At 47.3% G+C, this 16,264-nt stretch overlaps 1 protein-coding gene across 6 annotated transcripts in view; it reads right to left on the reverse strand.

Annotated features, from left to right (window-relative positions):
• Window positions 1-16,264, reverse strand: part of TIAM2 (TIAM Rac1 associated GEF 2) — a 162,854-nt gene that overhangs the window by 51,427 nt on the left and 95,163 nt on the right. For all 6 annotated transcript variants that reach the window (XM_059699972.1, XM_059699968.1, XM_059699973.1 and 3 more), the window contains 5 exons: window positions 11,903-12,088; window positions 11,170-11,316; window positions 3,436-3,594; window positions 1,952-2,056; window positions 1,679-1,757 (listed from right to left, as the gene is read on the reverse strand). In XM_059699972.1, coding sequence (XP_059555955.1) covers window positions 1,679-1,757; window positions 1,952-2,056; window positions 3,436-3,594; window positions 11,170-11,316; window positions 11,903-12,088 — 676 coding nt within the window. The remainder of the gene's footprint in view (window positions 1-1,678; window positions 1,758-1,951; window positions 2,057-3,435; window positions 3,595-11,169; window positions 11,317-11,902; window positions 12,089-16,264) is intronic.

The following is a 16,264-nucleotide window of genomic DNA, read 5'->3' on the forward strand; positions in this document are numbered from 1 at the left end:
TGACTGACACCAGGCAAAAAGCCAAAGCAACCCGCGTGTCCATCCACAGATGAATGGTTACATTGCAGTATGTCCATGCCATGGGACCTGACTCACACTTCCAAAGGGAAGGACACTCTGATATGTGCTATCACATGGACACACCTGGAGGACATTATACTGTGAAAATAAGCCAGGCTCAAAGGAACGAGTAACTGTCGGAGGTACCCAAAGTGGTCAAGTGTGAAGAGACAGAAAGTATGATGGGGGCTGCCAGGGGCTGGGGGAGGAAGAAGGGGAGTTACTCTTTAATCGGTACAGAGAGTTCCGGTTTTGCAGGATGAAAACAGTCCTGCAGACGGATGGTGGTGATGGTTGCACAACAATGTGAATGGACACTGAACTGTCATTGTTAACTATTCTAAGAAATGATTAAGATGGCATACGTTATGTGTATTTCACAATTTTAATTGTTTAATGTTAAGAACAAAGACTACTCTTATTGAAACCAGCCAAATTCAGTTTAATGAAAAAAATACTTGTTAAGAAATAACTGTATATACTAGTATATGAGGCTAGGCATCTTAAGGAGGTAGGAAAATACTGGATGGATAGAGTGCTGGCCCTCAATGTGGAAACCTGTAAACAAGCCTTGGCCATGGAGACTGCCCTGCTCTCTGACTCCACGGTTGGGAGCACTTGTTGGCATGTCCGGTCCCCTAACACTGGGAGTCTCTGAGGTTCCCGTTTGCTCCTCATTCAGTCCTTCAGTCATTCAAGTGCAAAAGGGATTCACAAAGGGTGACATGGGGAGTAGAGTGAAGGCCAACACAAGCACAGACGAAACGTTACGAGGGCTTTCAAGGAAACACCAACGTAACATTTGGTCCAACAGATTACGGAAAATAAGAAACAAAGACCAAATCATAAAAAGGAAATTTTAACGTAATAAACACTGAGTAGAATTTGATCAGCTTGAGTCATTTTAAGAAAGATGGGTATATTGATAATACATTTAACAAAATAAGAAATAGTCTTTCTATTGATGATTAACTAACTATTGAGTTCCTATGATAAAAGACAGAACGAAAGACAGAAATGAACTTTATACGTGAGCATAGTCTATAGAGAGCTCAAAACCAGCTTAAATACAGATAAACAGAAAGGCAAGAATTACACATTTCAAAGTGATTTGCGGAGTATTGACCCTGAGTTGTTAAACTGAGGCTAAAGCAATCCGATAGGCTTCTTCAGGAAACTTAGGCCTTCCATTAGTTCTTGAAGGACAGGTCTGATTTACACCCGCAGAGAGGCATGAGGAGGGGGCAGAAAGGGTTGCACTCCGGGCGGGTGAAAGTGAGCTGGGAGCAAAGACACTGGGATGAAAAGAGCTGTCACATGATCCTGAGCTGATCAGCCTAGAACAGCACCTGGCACACAAATTCATTAAAGTGCTATCGCCACCATTTCCAATTTCTCATCAACTTTCCCATTTAGTCCTTTCAATTACTTTGGCCTCTTACCCTAGTGTCAATACCTATCTTTTTAGCCTGCTAATATATATAAAAATGAAGAAGATAAAGCAAGTTCAGAAACTACTATCATAATTTCTGAAAATGAAAATTTAAGGGGAAAAAAATTAGGTCTTAAGGTACCATGGCAAACGAGGACAGAATAGTAAGGGCGTCGCTATGCTCACCAAAGTCAGACACACTCCCCGTCTTCGTGAGCTGCACGTCATAAACATTCAGCGGAAAGACTTCTATTTCATCATAAACCTACGAAAGGTGCAAACAACAAGGCCAGGGATCTGATGTCACGGAATCTTGGAAATGGATCTCGACTGTTTCCAAACTAGACGCCAAATTTAAACAGGAACCACCGCCCCACCCCCTCCAAATTACTGATTTTTTAAATTAAGAGGCCATGGATGTGGCTCCGACTTCTGGTCCTACGGCTGACTCCCGCTCACCTGTTCTTGCAGGTATTCATAGGGGGCAGGAATGCAGTACTCGATGTTTTCATCTACCAGTTTTCGAAGCTGTAGGCCATAGTGGCTGGGTTCCACCTGCCTCATCTGTAAGGAAAAGGACAATTACTTAGGTTGTAAATATTCTTTCTAAATTCATCCCTGCTCATTAAAAATCCAAGTGGAAATGTCTAAAAAATGAAATGCCATATGGAAGTTGCTGAGTTTAAACCATATATAAGAGCTTGAATTTAAAAATGGCAAGAACAGACGATTATTTTCAAAGTTTTTTCTAAATGATACTGTTTACTACTAAAAGCAAGAGATATATCTTTAAGAGGTTCTAGTCCCAGATATCTGACAATAGAATATACAGGGATGGGAAAAGTAGGGCTATAGTTGTGAGTATGTGAAACACTGGGCTTATTCTTATTTATTATTTGCTATTTATTTAGTATATATTTGTACTACAACTAAAAACCTACTTTTGCCCAGTCCTGCAACGTACTATTTCAGCACACGCTATATCTTTACATATTGGTTGTACCTAACTTTAAGTTGTTTCCCACTACTAAAGCAGAGAAATTAGTGAAATGTGAAAAATCTCATATTCTACAGACTTCAGAATTAGGAATTTCTTACTCTAATTTTTTTTTTAAAGGAAAATATGTACCCACACACACATTGGTGGCATCATTGCTATAAAACAACATTGTTGACTGATTAAAAAAAACCTTACATAATGGAGGAAAAGAAAATTCATATTCATGAGTAACGTATGTAAATGTCTGGTATACTAAGGCTTAAATCAAAGTGACAAGGGAGGACTGAAATTAAGTATTATCTACATCTATTAAGTGTGCATGGTAAAGAGTTACCAAGCTCTACATGCCTTTTTTACCTTTTCATATAGTTGATTGTACTTTCTCTGAAAACTTAAAAATATTTAAGCTCTCCTCTGCCACCTGGTGGTCTAAAAACGTCTAACCTGATGGTGCCGAGTCTGTTTTTGTCTCAGTGACTGATCATAAGCTACCTTTTCAGAAATAAAGCCCGATCTGAATAATGAATAAAACATCTCATAACAGTCTGCATGAAACCACTGTGAATGGTATCAAGTTACTTGTTTAATCCGGTGAAACTTGGTAAAACTACTTAGGATCAAATCAAACTACTTCCAAGATTAGGGCACCATCTCCAAGTAACTTAAATAACAACAGCCTTCAGATGTACTCTCTACAGAAAGGGACTCAGAGAATCTCAGTGACTAGCCCAGGTTCTTCATGAAGATGAGGGGCCCTGCCCTAGCAATCCTGACTTCTGAAAGACGGACACGGAGAATGCTAATAAATACGTCCATTAATAAGTTACTATTTCCCTGGTGTAGAAAGGGAGGCCTGAAAACCACACAGACTCAGAAGGCATAGGGATGCGACATTAATGATTCTTTTTCTTCAGAATTACATCTCTGCAGCGAAACCCATTACCTTGCATGCCAACGTCAAAATGTCTTCCACCCTGTGGTCCGGCTTTATCACCACGGTAACGCCTGGACTGTCCTGGAAGTGAATGTAGGTCTGGACTTCCCATGGGTCGCGGGGAGCACCATCCACTGCTGAGCTGCACATGTGCAGAAGTTCATCGACCTGTTGTCAGATTCCAAAAGGAAATGATTACTGATTACTGATTTTTTAAATTAATATGCTCACCAAAGTCAGACACACTCCCCGTCTTCATAAACCTACGAAAGGTGCAAACAACAAGGCCAGGGATCTGATGTCACGGAATCTTGGAAATGGATCTCGACTGTTTCCGACTTGACTTTTTAAAATGAGGGAAACTACTGAAATCATATCCCCTTCATTGACGGCGTTATTTTATCATAAACCTTCCACACTCCTTCCACCTCTGGCTTCTCTTGAGCCTCTGGGGCTGTCAGACAAGCTGTTCTTCCTTCTTCGTTTAACCCACAGGGAACTGATAGAGGCCAGTGGAAGTCAACTGACTCCTGGGCCCGTGTTCTGGCCACTACACGCCCGGCCTCTTAACTGCCTCTAAGCCACGATCCTCGTGAATTCTGCTGCACTCTCACCCGCGGCCTCAGATGCCCGCCTGCATCCTGCCCCTGAGCTGCACTTAAGCCAAGCACGCTTTTCTTCTCCCTAACTTCTATTCGCTTCTAAAAATCAGCCCTCCATCCTGGGGAACGTTTTTTCTGTCCGTCAGCTGCTCCACATCCGCATGTCCTTTCTGAAATCACCCCCTACATCGGCCTTTTCGGAACAAGCTGAGTTTCCTAAACTTCGCCACCATGGCCATTCAATGACCGCGCGCTAACCTGCACTCCCAACGTTTATAAAGAAAACTCGTGAACATTTAGCAAGTAAATCAGAAATGCTTTCCTCTGACCAGGTTACATGGGTCTGGTGGTGAAGCAGAGACCTGAGGCCTGGGAGATCAGACTCTCCAGCCACAAACGCCCAACCAGCACGCGGGGACCCGGGACAGGACACGCCCCTGGCTGGGCCTGTGTCCGACACCGTGAAAGCAGGTGTTATTCATATAGTTGCAGCAGGTTATTAACTAACAATACATATGTGTGAGCAAAGGAGACCATCTGTGTGCAAACACCTTACACAGCAGGAACCTTACATACGGATTCAATGCTACACAGAACTCTATCCCCCTCATCACACATCAAGTTCTTATCGATGGATGATTTGACTTTGAATTCCATGCATTAAAAAAAAAAAAGTCAAAGATCCTCCTAGGTAGGAGTTAAAAACAAAAATAGATATATTAAAGAAATTTTAAAAAAAAACACAGGTTCAGGCAAGCAAGGGAAGACCTATCTTCCTGTGCCATCGCTTTTATCTTTATTTATTTATTTTAAAGATTTTTATTGATTTCAGAGAAGAAGGGAAAGAGAGAGAGAGAAACATCAATGATGAGAGAGAATCACTGATCAGCTGCCTCCTGCACGCCCCCCACTGGGGATTGAGCCCACAACCCAGGCATCGGACCCTTGACCGGAATCGAACCCGGGACCTTTTCAGTCCACATGCTGACACTCTATCCACTGAGCCAAACCGGCAAGGGCTGTGCCGTTGTTTTTAAATGTGCTGATCATCGCTGAGAGGCATTTCTGGACCTGCCATGGATCTGCCACTTTCTGTACATTTTCCCGGACAGATGACGACAGCCCAGGATCAATATGAACCTCACGTGGCAAAACAAAAGGAAAAAAGAGACAGAGGAGCAGATGCCGGGAGCAGCAGCAGGGACACCATGCTCTCCTGAAGGGTCCCTATCTCACAGGACCGCGTCCTCTCCTCTGGGAAAACCTCCCAGTTCCTTCTGGTCATCTGAGCAGTGAGCTGTGGCTTCAACCAGGTGAGGCAGCAACCAGCAGGTACTGCTTAAAGGCGCAGACCCAACCTCGCAGACCAGGCTTAGGCAGAATCCAACCAAACCCCAGCAGGGGTCACTGTGGAGTTAGAAACCACACTCCGGAGATCAGTCCCGATTCCTGCCGCAAAGCTGTTTCATCTGGCACTTTGGGGACAGAACAGGAAAAATGTGACTGAGGACAGACGGTGGGAGAGGACATGAGAAATGCAAACGCACAACTATCCCTCCTGGCCCCACCCGCCGCTGTCCATCAGAGAGGCCGGCACTCAGGGCCGATGCAATCAGCGTTGACCTGCTGTCAGTCACTCACGATTCAGAGCCCTCTATTTAACAGGTGAGGAAAATGAGGCTGGGAAAACTCTAGAACCTTGCCCAAGCGCACACAGGAGCTACGACTGTGGGATTGTGGGGATCTGAACCTGCGACCCTGGCTTCAGTGTGTGCTCACCACCACGACACTAGACGGAAATATCAGCTCGGCAGTCACCTCCCCGCAGAAAGGATGCCACCTGCCTGCCCCAGCTCCTTTCTGTTATGCAGGACACACGCCCGCCATTCATTCCCCACCCAGGAGTGAAGCCACGTTCGCCTCCGGATTCTTGTTCAGGCCCATTTCCCACAGCTGCGTTGCTGACACCATGTATAGCCTTCACCCTCGTTTCAAATGCTACCCATCCCCTCCCCCCCAAGGCCACGCAGTTCGATGAGCTTCTGGCCTGTGTCGCTGGCCACAGCTGCTCGGGCGCCCCCAGGTGCCAGGATGACTGACATAACAGCAGAGCCTCCGGTCTCCTTCCGCCCTAACACAGTGCGTCCTGCACCCAGGACACACCCAACACATGGGTGCTGACTTGGAAACATCCAGAACTTCGGTCACACACAGGCTTGCAAAGTAAAAGCTGTCCATTTCCCGTATCTTATTCAAATCTGTTTCTACAGTGTCAACTTCTTAATCTTCCCTAACAAAGTCAAGAGGAGAAATTAACAGATTATTGCCAGGGAAGAAGCCCTGGACAAGAGAACAGTGTGCAGGGAGATGCAGAGATGGAAGGGAGGACAAAAGAAATATGCATTTTATACTCAATGAATCAGGGCTCTGTGCCCACAGCAGCTCTGAGGCATCTCCTCCTGGGTCCACCCTCGACCTAAGGTGGCGTGGACGGCAGAAGAGAAGGCACCCAACAAGGCCAAGAGGGACTCAGACCCTCTCAAGAGACACCGCCATGAAAACTGACGTATAATTTTTTCTGTGTATAACACACACACACACACACACATCCCAGAGTGTATGCAATTACAGAGGTAAAGCCTGCTTATGCAAGGGAAGCATCGAGACTGTGGCGCCGATTCATTCCTTTGAACTAGAAAAAGAAAAGGCTGTTTGGTGCGTACAGCTCTCCTAGGCTGTGACAAGTTTTGCCCATTTGGACAGAAAACTAGATTGATTCCCTCAAGGGACAATGCTATCCAGGCTGGGAATACACACGCTTTATTTTCAACCAGCCGGAGAGAACATTCTCCCACATTCTTTGAAAGGAACAGGAGCTGTTGAAGAGCAGCGCCTCTAAAGGAGCCATCAGGAAAACCCTCTTCCCGGTTTAATCCTTACCCGCACCCCCGGCCCATGATTGGCTCCCATGTCAAGACTGGTGCAAACCCAGCCTGTCTCCGCCTCTCCTTCCCCTCCCCCTCAGAATTAACCTCCAATTAGCCCATTCCAGGTTCCAGCTCCCACAGAAGACAGACGGAGACGGTGAAAACATACAGACAACCTGGGTCAAATCCCAGCCTTGCCTGGGCTGGCGATCTGTCTCCGGCTTCAGTATCTTCCCCTTTAAAGGATGCTAAAATGTCAGCCACGTGGGAGGTGGGGGGCTGGTGTGAGGAATGGGATTTGAAGGTACATCGACTGTACCTCTTTTTTAAAAAAAGTATATATATATATGCTTTTATTTATTTTAGAGAGAGAGGAAGGGAGAGGGATAGAGAGACAGAAACATCAATGAGAGAGAAACTTCACTGACTGGCTGCCTCCTGCATGCCCCTTACCGGGGATCAAGCCAGCAACCTCAGCATGTGCCCTGACCGGGAATCGAACCGGTGACCTCTGGGTTCCTGGTTGATGCTCAACCAACTGAGCCACACAGGCAAGGCCGAAGGGTCCAACCTTGTGAAAGAACTTTTTAAAGTCCAGTCTGGATGGTGGCATTACACTGGAATAGATTTAACCACCGCGAGTCTGTGATGGTCACTACGAGGACCTGGGTGAGAGCCTCCCTGGGAGCCGTGGTGAGCACTGAAGCCCAGACCACCCACCGTGCGGTCCAGCTCTGGCCGGCCGGCCACGAACCGGAGCCACACGGCTGAGCTGCCCTCTGGCTCTGCAGACCAGCTGATTAAGGTTCACAAACCACTCAGCTCCCCCTGGTAGGGCAGCTCCCACGAAAGCATTTACTGTGCTTTTTCCAGGGATGGGCCGGGAAGCTCACGTCTGCTCAGCGAGCCTGGAGGAGGGGAACGGAAGCTCCAAGCTCGCGTGTTCTCACAGCAGATGCTCCCGGATCAAATGGCCCGTAATTACCACTTGGCTCACTGAAGGGAAGTGAGTAGCAAATCAGAGCCTGCCTGTCACAAATGGGCCCATGCCACCAGGGCTGCTGATAAAGGGACGTCCATTAGCAAGTGAGATGGGGGGGGGGGGGAGGCCTCACAGGTCTGGGTGTTCTCAACAGCAGCAAAATGTCACTGGAGAAAGTGTTCATTCCTTCTTGGGCTGACACCCAAACATCAATGTCTGTTTTTCTTTCTTTCTTTCTTTCTTTCTTTCTTTCTTTCTTTCTTTCTTTCTTTCTTTCTATCTATCTATCTATCTATCTATCTATCTATCTATCTATCTATCTTCCTTCTCTTTCTTTTCTTTCCTTCCTTCCACCCTTCCATCCATCTGTATATATATGTATGTATTATAGGTTTCCATACTAATATTCTACTTAAACAAATACTAGGTTATAGTTCAGAGTACATGGTTTCGTTCATATTTTCCACTTTAAAGACCCACAGTAGCATTTCCCCCAGTTGGAGCTAATGACTAATGCGAAAATACTTCATTCACTCGCTGCCACAGACCGTTGGGACGCCCAGAGCCAGTTTTCCAGGAGCGCGCTGAGGCCCCGGGCTCGGTGTCTGCCATGAAACTCCCGGACTGGCTGCCCATCCTGAGCCTCTTGGGGGACTGTTGTCACCATCTCCATAACAAACTCCTCCCAGCAAACCCTGAGGCTCGCTATTACTCACCAGGAAGCACCTATAAGGTTTCACTTGGGGCTGGCCAGGCTGGCCCCTAAAAAAGGCTCAACTGGGACTGACTGGCTTGACTCCAACCTTAACAGATTTCAAGTCAGGGTGACTCACCGCTGAACTGTGACACGGGCACCACCGAGAGTGGAATATCTAAAAAACGCCCCGGCCCCTCCTCCCACCGCTCAGGAATGACTGCCTTTCTGCGTTACACTATCGAGCACAATATGCCGACTGTATACAAATAGCTGGTTTGGGAAAGTTATAAACATCCTCCAAGAGTGGCCAGCGGAGGAAAACTCCTGAGGTGTAATATTCATTATTCAACCAGCTGCAGGCAGATTTCTAAGTCCCAAGGATCTATAAGAACAAATGCCCTTAATTCAATCTGCAACTCGATTAAACCTGGTTATCGGAGTCTGCAGTGCCGAAGCATAAATACGCCATGAAAACAGCCCTCTAAGTCAAAGGGATTTCTTCAGCGTCCCTATACTGGAAGCAATGCTTGGTTAAAATAAATGGGGGTAGCTGTTTAAATACATATGCTTTGTAAAACAGATGCAATAATACCTCCCTCTTGCCCATTAGAGCACCGTGGGACTGGCCAAGGAAATCACGGGTTTCTTGGTAATCTGAGCCCAATTTCAACAATTGATTCTAATCATTAATGGCTATGTTGGCAAAATTTATTTTTAGGTCCAACATAAGTCCTGCTCATAGGAAGTGCTATGATGATTCAACTTCCTAACGTTCACAAACCTGTTAAGCATCATCAAATAAACAGCTCTATAAAAGTCAGAAAATTGCCCTGACCGGTTTGGCTCAGTAGATAGAGCGTCGGCCTCCGGACTGAAGGGTCCCAGGTTCGATTCTGGTCAAGGGCATGTACCTTGATTGCAGGCACATCCCCAGTAGGGAGTGTGCAGGAAGCAGCTGAATCGATGTTTCTCTCTCATCGATGTTTCTGGCTCTCTCTCCCTCTCCCTTCCTCGCTGTAAAAAATCAATAAAATATATTAAAAAAATAAAATAAAATAAAAGTCGGAAAATAAAGCTCCATAAAATGTGACCCTCGCTTCCACATGATATGGAAAGCAGAGTCAGAGTAATAACAACCTGTCAAACATCAAAACAAGACCCTCTTCGGACGTCATCTTGCACTTTCCCTGTTCCCTTAGACCAGTGGTCGGCAAACTGTGGCTCGCGAGCCACATGCAGCTCTTTGGCCCCTTGAGTGTGGCTCTTCCACAAAATACCGACTTCTGCACATAGGCCACGAAGTTTCAATCGCACTGTACATGCGTGCCCGCACGTGGTATTTTGTGGAAGAGCCACACTCAAGGGGCCAAAGAGCCGCGTGTGGCTTGCGAGCCGCAGTTTGCCAACCACTGCCTTAGGCCATCATAGGATAACTCATCTGTCCGAGAGTCTCTGGAGAAACAGCAATCCTAAAACATGTCAGTCAGCAGCATGAAGCCAGGTCGTGCACCGGGCTCAGTGTTAGAAAAAGCTTCAGCGAGGAGCTCTCAGAATATCCTGAAAACAATTCACTGCACGTGGCCACATTTCAACACTGAGTGCTCAGGCTATTTGTTACTTGACAAGATGTGCAAACAGCCGCCCTTCCTCAAGGAAATTCAGTGGCAGCAACAGGCCGGCGTGTCAGGGCTTTGGATGCAGGATGGCCACGTCCCGGCCCCGCGGCTGCTGGGTGACCAGGGGGAAGGAAGCCCCTAGCCCGCCCAGGCCTCAGGCTCCTCGTCTGAGAAATGTAATCGCAAAGGGCCTACTTCAGTGATGGCGAACCTATGACACGCGTGTCAGAGGTGACACGCGAACTCATTTTTTTGGTTGATTTTTCTTTGTTAAATGGCATTTAAATATATAAAATAAATATATAAAATATAACTCTTTGTTTTATTATGGTTGCAAATATCAAAAAATTTCTATATGTGACACGGCACCAGAGTTAAGTTAGGGTTTTTCAAAATGCTGACACGCCGAGCTCAGAAGGTTCGCGATCACTGGCCTACTTTGTCCAGGTCACAAGGAAGCCAGGTGTCTGCACGATCCACCGAATAGTAGCTGCAGTTACTCTGATCACTAATCACACACATTTATTTTAATATGAAATCTATCGGAAACATAAATATGAGTACAAAAGGCAATGAAAGTGGGGATTCTTTTCTGATTCTTCTTCTTGTGTTACCAAGCACCCCAGGAGTGAGCAAGGGGCGCCAAAAGGAAAGTGAGCAACTTGTGTGTTTCATTTGGGGGGAAAGTCCAGGCTAAGGCTGCATTCCTTTGAACTAACTCTGATCCTATTGTTAACGGACAGTGAGCTTTTATGATTTGCAGACGTGAGGGGGGACCCAGGGTTTGCAGCAGTGTGTGTGTGTGGGGGGGGGGGTGAAGGGAGGACCCAGGATTTGCAGCAGTGTGTGTGTGTGTTTGCGGGGGGAAGGACCAGGATGTCCCAGGAGGCCTGTGGTCGCGGGGAGTGGAGGCACTTGCCTGCGTTAGGGAGGGCCTCTTCTCCTTGCCTCTTCTTGCCAGAGTGTCCAGCCCTTTCAGAGAAGAAAACAGGCCCTTCTTGCTTCTCCCTCGCTGGGTCAGCGAGAGCGTCCGCTTGCGGAAAGCCGAGTCGTCTCGAGAACACACCTGATTCAGAAGAGTTTAGAGCCTGGAGGGTGGTATCGGGGTGACGGAACCAAGCCCGGCCTGACAGCGCCCGCTGCCTGCTCTACAGGCTCTGACCGCCCCTTCGGAAGCTGCGGCGTGGCTGGCGTGGCCGATGGGCACCCACCACAGAGCATCACCTACTGGTTAGACGGCCCTGACCACCTTCAGATCCCTCCACGGGGGGCAGCGGGGGGCAGAACACCCACGGACCCCTCCCAGGCTGAGCGAGGACCCACAGACCCCACCCACAGGCGCGGCTTCAGGACGCCCCGGAATGTAACCTTCAACCAGCCCTTTAATTCACCCAGTGCGGCCACCCCCGGGCGCCCGCCCTCCTGACCGTCCGGAAGGGACAGAGGAAAGGCAGATGCGGATGTGAACGCTCAGCGACCGTCTCCCAGGAGCTGGGAGCTGGGTCCCAGGAGCAGCAGCGGAGCCAGGATGCCGCCCACCCTCCACCCCCAGCACTCGCCCCGGGCCCTGCTGGGTCACTGGGAGCGGTCCCAGCGGAGCTGAGGGCCAGGAGCCGGGAAAGGGGAGCGTCCTCCGACCCCCGGGCACTCACCAGTGCGTGGAAAGAGGAGACGGACAGGATGCCCAGCCGGCCCAGGGCCAGCTTGGAGGGGCGGCTGGCGGCGGCCAGCAGGCTCTTGGGGTTGGGCAGCTCCCCGCCTTGCAGGCTGGCCAGGTAGCAGCGCATCCGGAACAGATCCATGTGGAACCTCTCCAGGTTCTGCTCCCACTGCTGAATCTGGGGGGGCAAGAACAGGGAGATTTAAAGAAACATGAGGAGTGTTCACAGGTCACACACTGTGGCCTGGCTGAAACGAGCCCTCCACCCTCCCCCGGCTAACCCCTCTGCCAAAACACAGCCAGCAGGTCAGACAGCACAGCACTGCATCGGGGGTCCCCCTGGTGCCTTGCCCAAGGGGCACGACCTCTGGAGAGACCTGACCTAGGTAGAGGCACAACAGGAAGTCAGCTTTCCCACTGTGTGCCATTCCCTCACGTTTACAGATGAGCTGATGGCACACACACGGATGCTGGACGTGTGTGTGTGTGTGTGTGTGTGTGTGTGTGTGTGTGTGCGTGCGTGTGGGGGGGGGCGGGGGGGCGTGGCTTTACATTTCTGCACATTCTGAGTAAGTAACTCAAGATAGTAAGAAGCAAATGCACTTTAGTTGGGATCAGGACCAGTAAAGCGATCAGGCACAGGGAAAAGATATTCCCAGCCTGTCTCACACCTGTCTTCTCGAGCTGGTTCCTGAAAATCCACAATTATAAGAGCATTATTCTGTCTTCTAATAAAATGCCGCTGTTTATTAAAGCTTCTCCCTTATTCATACAACTCCATGTGAACCAGTTTCCGAGATACTTCCTAGGGCTTCTGTTGGGGGTGCAGGCATGAGAGAAGGAAAACCAAGGAGCCACTGGATACCAGGAGATAAAGAAGCCCATGCCATCCACAGTGGGTGAAAAGAAGTAGATACGTAAAATAAAATCAAATCCAGGTCTATGCCAATCACTACAGATGAAGGGCGATGACAATCTCTCACACTGTCACTGAATTCTGCACTTTACAAAGTGTTCTCAAAGGCATCACTTAATGTACTTTGTGACGACACATCAAAGTGCAACTGGGAGGCGAAGGCAGTGCCATCGTAAACAGGGAATCATAACGTTTTGTCAGAAACGCTGTGATAATCTCCACCCAAAACGTGGGACAAAATGCAGGTGAATTCACGGGAAGAGCATGATTCAGAGGCTTGGGTTTGTTGGAGGGAAGACGGGCTGGCAGACCCCCACCGCTTAAAGCGGATCTTACAAAGCTCAAGAAGTGCCGAAGTTCAAAACATGGGTATCCCAGTCACTACTGTACATTGCAGAGGCGGTTTTTAAATTGAAATTAGAAAATACAAATGAGATGGGACCTGAGGACCTGAGGACCGCTCCGTTTCAACAATGCCTCCTGTCCTTCTCCTGACTGGGCCGTTGCGATGGTTCATTCTGTGGGTCAATCTGACTGGGCCAAGGAGTGTCCGGCTGTCGGGTCAAACATTATTCTGGGTGCTTCTTTGAGGATGTGCGTGGGTGAGATTAACTTTAAATGGGTAGACTGAAAAGCAGACGGCCCTTTCTAATGTGGGTGGGCCTCATCGAATCAGGTGAAGGCCCGAATAGAACAAAAAGGCTGAACCCCTCTCCTCCACCCCGACCCCTCTATACTCCCCCCCAACCCCCGTAAGGGAGAATTCCTCCTGCCTAAAGGCCTTCCAACTGAGATGTTAGTTTTTTTCTGCCTTTGGACTTGAACTGAAACACTGGCTCTTCCTTTCCCTTGAGCCTGCCAGTCTTGGGCTGGAGCCAGCTCTCCGGGGTCTCCGGTTGCTGACTCGCTCTGCAGATCTTGGGACTTGCCCACCTCCATAATCACACGGGTCTATCCTTTCTAATAAGTCTCTTTATATTTTTCCGTATGTCCTATTGGTTCCATTTCTCTGGAGAACCCTGACTAATGCATCCTTTATCCCCATAGATCTCTGAGGCAAAGTAAGCCATCATTAGTCACACATCTAGTCCATATCTCGAGACAGTAATTACCTGGTTGTTTTAAGGCCATGGCTTTTTATAGGGAGAATCCGTCATGGAGGTTAAATGAGGATTTGTGGTTGGATAAGAACAATGAAATATTTGACTTTTTTTCCCACAGAGTCACCAAAGTGGTAGGGAAGGACTTGAGGGAATATGCAGGTGGAAGTACAGTGCGGACACGGAGTCAGAGGCTGGGGTTACGTGGAGGGAAGAGGACAGCAGAAAGACTGGACTCATGGGGGGAAAGGTGACTCACGTAATACTTTAAACAATAAAGAATTTAAATAAATAAAGTTTACATGAAGAGAGAAAAAAAGATTAAACAAAGGAAAAAAGAAAGACTGGACGCACAAGCTCAGAACAGATCTTGTAACACTGAGAAAGTCTGGCCACATAGGCAATGAGGCTGCCGGGGAGTAGGATTACCCCACCTTTTCATCTCAGCACAGGAGGCTGAGGCCCAGGAGGGAAGTGACTTGCCCAGGATCACATTAGAAGCTGCCCTTCCAGACCAGCAAGGCTCACAGCTGATGCCGAGTGAACAACAGGTGGGGACAAGCCTCTACCGTGTATTCACCACACAGCTGGGGCCCAGGTCTCCTCACTCCCAAGGCAGCTATCTGTGTCCTCTCCAAGAACTACTTCAGCAACTTGTATTTAAATTTCCATCCAATTACCAACTGTTTTCCTCCCCACAGCCCCCCCGAGTGTTCTACATACAGGATGTAAGACCATCTACGCTCTCACGTGGGGGCCCTATGCATAGCGAACATTTTGCATTTCAATTTCCTACCAGCCATGTGCAAGTTCAGCCCAAATTTAAAGTAATGTTATGTTTTATAATTATGCCTCAAAAGATGAGGTAAAGGAGGAGATGGAGATATATTTTTTAAAAGTAAAGGGAGAAATAGAAGACAATTTTGTAGCTACCTATACATACACTACTTTAGGAAAATGCAATCATCATCACTAAAATAGTAATGTTACCTGACATCACATTTTTCAGAGATGTTCTGGAGATTTTTTTTCCTAACATTATCTGAAATTAAAATGCCCCAAATCAAGTCTCCTATACAAAGGCTGTTTTTTTTTTCCATTTTTCGAAATTCCTGAAAAACTGATAATTGCCCCTAGATATTTCTTCATTTTTAAAATAAATCTCAGGACATGAAAATAAAACTCAACTTCTTTGAAGAGTAAGCTTCCATTTCTTTCTTTTTTTTAAAAAAAATTTATTGATTGATTTCAGACAGGAAGGAAGATGGGGGGAAAGAGAAACATCAATGAGGAGAGAGAATCATCGATCAGCCGCCTCCTGCACGCCCCACACTGGGGATAGAGCCCACAACCCGGGTATGTGCTCTGACCGGGAATTGAACCACGACCTCCTGGTTCATAGGTCAATGCTCAACCACTGACCCACACCGGCCGGGCAAGCTTTCATTTCTTTTAATCATCCAGGCACAAAACAAAACAAAAAAATGACAAGAATGAAGAAAACTTGCTCTAAGGAGGTTTCCATTATCTTTCATTTTAAATGGAAAAATTAACAATATTAAGGAGGGAAACGCCCATTTTTAAGCACTTTCACAGATACAATGTACACGTTTCCTCTTTATTGCTAACATAGCTGTATTCACTTACTGAGCGCTGGAAAGTGGGAGGGGGAGGAGATGGAGTCCAAGGCCGAACACAGCAGATGAATAATGACACAGAAAAAGTTGACCAGCACAGGCAGGCCACGCCCAGCACTCCTCACACAATATTTCCTACCACTTAGTCATCTGATCGCAGTGCTTGGTCATTCGTCCACCACCAGGCTTGTCCTAAAAGACGAGTGTTCTTCCTTTTTAACAGAAGAAGCTGAAAAGCTCCACGTTCCAAGCACCAAAACCTACCTTCACAGAGAAACCCACCCAGTAACGCAGACCACACTGAGGCTAACTAGTGTTAGAACAATCAGCTGGGTTGTTTTGTTTTGCCTTTCAGGTATAATTCACATGCCAGGAATTCAGTTTTATGATAAATATACTTCCCATCAAGTTGAGCTGAATATTCCAAGTTACGAAAACAAGTAAATTAAGGATTGATTTCTCTTTTATATACAACCAGCCATCGCCTGGTTAATTAGCAAGTGAAACATAATCTGACTCACAAAAGTCTTTCTGAGAGATGCAAGAGACCCCTTTGGTTAGAAGCGCAGACCTGTGTTCGAATCCCAGCTCTGCCACTTAGCAGCTGTGTGACATTAGGAAACGTACTTAACCCCTCTCGGGGTCTATTACTCATCCTTCAAATGGGTGATGCACACAAACTTGACCCCATGGAGTTGCTG

Source organism: Myotis daubentonii, chromosome 6 (assembly GCF_963259705.1).
Source record: "Myotis daubentonii chromosome 6, mMyoDau2.1, whole genome shotgun sequence".
NCBI lineage: Eukaryota > Metazoa > Chordata > Mammalia > Chiroptera > Vespertilionidae > Myotis > Myotis daubentonii.